This window comes from Carlito syrichta, unplaced genomic scaffold (genome assembly GCF_000164805.1).
Source record: "Carlito syrichta isolate Samal-C Ts95f unplaced genomic scaffold, Tarsius_syrichta-2.0.1 Scaffold303214, whole genome shotgun sequence".
Classification (NCBI taxonomy): domain Eukaryota; kingdom Metazoa; phylum Chordata; class Mammalia; order Primates; family Tarsiidae; genus Carlito; species Carlito syrichta.
The window spans coordinates 372,989-378,990 of record NW_007247310.1 but is presented as its reverse complement, the minus strand read 5'-3'; the positions used below and the strand labels follow the sequence as shown (position 1 = coordinate 378,990).

At 42.0% G+C, this 6,002-nt stretch overlaps 1 protein-coding gene across 5 annotated transcripts in view; it reads right to left on the bottom strand.

Moving 5' to 3' along the window:
- The window catches only part of LOC103260478 (protein DDI1 homolog 2), a 49,945-nt gene that overhangs the window by 6,038 nt on the left and 37,905 nt on the right, over positions 1-6,002 (bottom strand). For 3 of the 5 annotated variants that reach the window (XM_008058121.1, XM_021712375.1, XM_021712376.1), the window contains 2 exons: positions 5,172-5,361; positions 1,620-1,682 (listed from right to left, as the gene is read on the bottom strand). In XM_008058121.1, coding sequence (XP_008056312.1) covers positions 1,666-1,682; positions 5,172-5,361 — 207 coding nt within the window. In that variant the 3' untranslated portion in view covers positions 1,620-1,665. The remainder of the gene's footprint in view (positions 1-1,619; positions 1,683-5,171; positions 5,362-6,002) is intronic. The other 2 variants (XM_008058119.2, XM_008058120.2) reach the window with 1 other exon arrangement.

Genomic DNA, 6,002 nt, shown 5'->3' with positions numbered 1-6,002 from the left:
TACTTGGAAGGCTGAGGCGGAAGAATCGCCGGAACCCAGCAGGTCGAGGCTGCGGTGGCCGGGAACGGCCACTGCACTCCAGTCTGGGCGACAGAGTGAGACTACAACTCAAACAAATATAAAAAAAAAAATCAGCCAGGCATGGTAGCCCATACCTGTGGTTCCAGCTACTTGGAAGGCTGAGGCGGAAGGATCACTTGAGCCCAGCAAGTCAAGGCTGAGATGGCCATGAGCATGCCACTATACTCCAGCCTAGGCAACAGAGTGAGACTCCAACTCAAAAAAAAAGAAAAGAAAAGAAAAAAGAAAAGTATATAGTCTGCCTGTAACTGAGGTCAGCTTCACTGGCCTAAGTCCTAAATGTAGGGGAAGGACTAGGTTAGTTTACAAAACCATAGAAGAGGAGGACAACGGATATTAAGAATAAGCAAACTATGCCTGCTTTAAACCCTTACAAGGAAAAAAGAGAAAAAAAAATGCTACAAATTTAATTACAACCAGCCTGCACACTCCTATAAAGCCCTAGTTGAACGGTTTTTTTTTTGGAGTCAGGGTCTCACTCTGTCGCCCAGGCTGGAGTACAGTGACATGCTCATAGATAACCACTGCAGCTTCAACCTGCTGGGCTCTGGTGATCCTTCTGTCTCAGCCTTCCAAGTAGCTAGAACTAGAGGCATCAGCCACCATGCCCAGCTAAGTTTTTGATTTATTGAAGAGATGAGGTCTACCAAGTTGCCCAGGCTGATTTTGAATCCCTGGCCTCAGGCAATCCTCTCACCTCTGCCTCCCAAAGTGCTGGGACTACAGGTGTCTGCCACTGCATCTGGCAAGGTTGAAAGTTTAAAACTACCTTTCCTCCTCTTGGAAAAGCAGCTGATAAACTCAGGCTGACTTTTACTACATTCCTACCACAGGGAAATGGAAGCAAAGTGCCTCCCATGGAAAATCCGTCAGACCAAGGGCAGAAGGAAAAGCAAAGTCTAAACTCCTGTAGTTGGGAGAATAAAAATATAAGTCCTTCCTATGCTGCAGACTCTGTGACCCTAGATAAGTCCCTTGGCCTAAATTTCCACTTCTTCAAAATAATTAACATTTCTGTCTTTCTATAACTCAAGGTAGTTGCGTGCAGTAATGTGAAAAACTTTCAGTTTTTCAGAGAATAGGCAACTATGAAATCCACAAAAGCAGATATCTCCAGTGACAAAGTGCTGTGACACCAGTATTTTTTTTTTTTTTTTTTTTGAGAAAGCAGGATTTATTGAGAGGACAGAAAAGCTCCCATAGTGGGAGGGGACCCGAGAGGGTTGCCCGACACCAGTATTCTTGATTTTACATTCATAACAGTCAGATATGGGAGGTATAATGGACGTTGTTTTTACTGGAATTTTTTCCCCCTTGCACTGTTCTCATAACTGATAAAGTTTTAAACAGAAATTCATACTTACATATGCACAAAGGCATGCCAACATACAAACATATATACAGGCTAGCTGTAACCAGATTAAACAAGGTGAAATGATGAATAACAGAAGCAAACTTCCCAAATTGCTGCAGATACAAAGACTTTCAGACCACAGAAGACAACTGGATGGAAGGCTTAACGTGGTGTCTATAAATACCTGGTCTGGGGCCCACTCCAGCTGCAGTACACACACACTACATGCATCATGGCTTCTGACGCTCTGTTTGAATTAGGAAACAGACAAGCAAACTTGGGTTAACAATGCAAACCACACAGCATGCAGGGTTATAGTCTCCATTCCTTTGCCATCTTTAAAATCAGGAACTGGTAGAGTCAAAGCTGGGCAATGTTTCTGTAGTTTGGACGTTCGAAATATGTGTTTGGTTGCTTCCATTCTCTCACAATAACAGTAATGTGTCAATTTCAACATTTTTTTTAATAGCTCTTGGAAAGAAATTAATTCTACACATCTACACAGAGAGAATTCATGGGCAAACATGTGAGACAGGTGAAAAAAGTAGACCCATCAGATGGAATTACACAATTAAAAAATCATCATATGGAGTAAAGGTGAGTGAACACACACACAACAGTCATTTTTCCAAATTTCTTTCTCAGCTGAGATTCATTTTTAGAAGAAAAAAAGGAGCCGGGCTCAGTGGCTCAGCCTGTAATCCTGCGCTTTGGGAGGCTGAGGTGAGTGGATTGCCTGAGCCCGCGGGTTCGAGACCCACCTGGGCAACTTGGCGAGACCTCATCTCTACAATAAATCAAAAAATCAGTCGGGCATGGTAGTGCGTGCCTATAATTCCAGCTACTCGGAAGGCTGAGGTGGAAGGATCGCCGGAACCCAGTGGGTCGAGGCTGCAGTGGCTGCTCCTGGCCACTGCACTCCAGTCTGGACGACAGAGTGAGACTCCAACTCAAAAAAAAGAAGAAAAGAGGACCTGATTAAATTCTATTCTGGTTTAACTTCTTTGCCTTTTTGTCAGTTTGTAGGTAACAGATATAGCTCCTACTCTGAATTATTTTTCAATTGATAAAAAAGATAAATATACTTTGATGTATAGTATCTACCAAAGCAGATTTTTTTTTGAGTCAGAGTCTCATTCTGTCACCCAGGCTAGAGTGCAGTGGCACATTCATGGTCACTGCAGACTTGACCTGCTGGGCTCAGGATATCCTTCCACCTAAGCTTTCCAAGTAGTTGGAACTGCAGGTGTGCACCACCACACCCAGGAAATTTTTTCATTTATTGTAGAGATGAGATCTCACCAATTTGCCCAGGCTGATCTCAAACGCCTGGGCACAGGCACTCTTCCTGCCTCTGCCTCCCAAAGTGCTGGGATTACAGGTGTGAGCCACCGCACCTGGCTACCAATAGCTTTTATTAAAATACTTTCACCTAATATGTCCAGAGTTTTGGTTTTGGTGACACTGAAAGTTGATATCCCAAACAAATAGGACCTGATGTTGTAGACTTATTTCACTATTTAAACATTACAAAAATTAGCACAAGGCATATATATCAGCAACAAAAGGTTACATGGGTTAAAAGCCATCTTCTTTTAATCTTTTAAGGTCAGTACATCCTTATAACTAAGACTAAAACATCTATATATCTGTTTTAATCTCCAAAATTTTTATTACAATAAAGTAATCTTCCAAGGAGAATAACTCTTGTTAGTAGTTTAGAAAACACTACTATTATCAGCTAATGTTTCTTAAATAACAGCACCAAGACTGTGAAGGTTACAAGAAAAAGAAAAGACATTCCGCAAAATAATATATCCTCATATTTACACACAGTATAATGACTAAGATGATTAAAAGGTCAAACTCATTCAAGTTTACCTTGCTCATAAGATTAAAATTATTAAGTTAATTAATAACTGATTGCCATCTGGTTGTTCAAAGTTCTCTCCTTCCTGTAAAATACTTAAGTCACAGCCAAAACTGTACTTTATATGTAAAACTGAGCCAAAAGGTAAGTGAGCAGATTCTGAACAAGGCCTGCTGGAAAACTCCATCTGCTCCCCATTCCCTTCTAAAGAAGAGAGTTCTTCAGTAAAACAGTGGCAAAATCTGGGGCCACTGCCTTGCTAAGCTTTGGTGTGGCCATGTGCTCTTTGAGCTATGGCTGTCGTCATGCTTCGTCGCTTTGACCCCCTCCCCCACCTTGGGGAGATGAATCTTCCCTTTCTCTCTCTAATTTACTTTAAAATAAACTATATTTTCTTTTCTTTTTTGAGTTGGAGTCTCACTCTGTCGCCCAAACTGGAGTGCAGTGGCACACTCCTGGCCACTGCAGCTCAACCTGCTGGGCTCCGGCAATCCTTTCACCTCAGCCTTCCAAGTAGCTGGAACTACAGGTGCACGCTACCACGCTCAGCTAATTTTTTATTTTATTGTAGAGATGAGGTCTCGCCAAGTTGCCCGAGTGGGTCTCGAACCTGCAGGCTCAGGCAATCTACTCGCCTTGGCCTCCCAAAGTGCTGGGATTACAGGCTGAGCCACCAAGCCTGGCATAAACTATATTTTTTAATCTTTAAAAAAAAAATCTGGTTGCTTATTTTTAAAGTACTCATCTCTTCTGTCTTTAGCTATCACCTGAACTTGAAACTCTAGTACATCTTACTGTACTAGAAAAAGTAATGTGTGATATTAGTCATATTAATGAATAATTCCAAGACTTTAACCCAAACTCAAAGGTTAATTATTTTCAGCTTCTAGAAAATATACTCCAGAGTCATTATTCTGTAAAAACTGAAGGATTTCAGCAAAACTATGTTACTCTGCTTTACCCTGAAAGCTTGGTTCCATTTTTAAACAGGCTAGGACCATTTAGACTTACAAGAAAGAATTAGATAGCTTGATTGCAATATATACTGCTCTAATATGGCCCAATGACACTACTGTGATCTCAGTAAGCACACAGAACGCTACCATTTTGATTAATGCTCAATTATGTTCTTATTGTTGGTTCTTCTGTCTTTAGTGGCAGCACTTTCTTTTGTTTTGTTTTTTAAGAGTGGGACTCTCCCTCTGTTGCCCAAGCTTATGCCTCAGCCTTCCAAATAGCTGAAACCACAGGCACACACCACCACATCCGGCTAATTTTTTTATTTATCATAGAGATGAGGTCTCACCAAGTTGCCCAAGCTGGTCATGAACCCCTGGACCCAGGTAATCCTCTCACCTCAGTCTCCCAAAGTGCTGGGATTACAGGCTTGAGCCACTGCACCCGGCCTGTGGCAGCACTTTCAGTAAACATTCTTAAAGTTAGGGCTGCTTAGTCACAGGCGATACAATACTTCAAAATAAATAGGCCTAAGAAAAGAAAATTCCAGGAAAATACCGCTTAACTCAAAAGGTAGTATCTGTTTACTGTAATAACTCTCTTTAGGAAAAAAACCACAAGATTTTTTTTTGGAAGCTTCCAAAATGTGTAAGTAACTCCTGATCTATCTCGAACACAGCAATAGAATTGTTGTTTCTTGATCTACTGAAACACAGAGTTCTTCTTATCGTATTAGAGATGGGAAGAAGAGGAAAGAAGACAAACAATGAACACACCTACTACTGGACAACGAGACTGATTATAAACTGAAAGGTCCCTTACTCTCGCACGCCCACTCCAAGCTCACATTTTCCTAGCCTACCCACTAATAACACAAGTAACACTCAAGAGCTTGGCCACTCCAAATACCTGCATCCTCTGCTGATTTTTGAAGGGCTTCTGCTAATTCTTGGTCTGCAATCTCCTCTGGTCGCACATCCTCTCGCCCAGCCCCATATGCCAACCGGGCACACTCTGGCAATTCTCCCTCAGGAAGGAAGGTGGTCTGGGAGCCTGTGGTGCCGATCACGAGTACATTTTTCTTGAGGTCAATGGAACACTTAGAAGGAAGAAACCAAAGAAAAATGAAAGCAGACAAAACGTAATGCAGAAAAATTGTGATCTTAAATTTAAAACTCCATTCACAAAGAGTAACACTGACAGAAACAGAAATGGTTCACAAAAACTACTTCACCTAAAAATATTTAAAATTTAACCAGGATGATACTGTCTGTTTAGAATTCATGTTAATATTCAAAGTTTATAGCATAACAATCTTTTTTTTTTTTTTGAGTTGAAGTCTCACTCCGTTGTCCAGACTGGAGTGCAGTGGCACGCTCACAACCACCCCAGCGTTGATCTGCCAGGCTCTGGTGATCCTTCCATCTCAGCCTTCCAAGTAGCCGGTACTACTACCACGCCTGGCTAATTTTTGATTTATTGTAGAGGCAAGGTCTTCCCAAGTTGCCCAGGCTAGTCTTGAACTCATGAGCTCAGGCAATCATCTCACCTCAGCCTCCCAAAGTGCTGGGGTTACAGGTTGAGCCACCAAGCCTGGCCAGTATAACAATCTTTATAGGAGATAATTTCCATTTGTCTTTAAAAACATCTGTTCGCCAGGCTCGGTGGCTCAGCCTGTAATCCTGCGCCTTTGGGAGGCTGAGGTGAGTGGATTGCCTGAGCCTGCGGGTTCGAGACCCA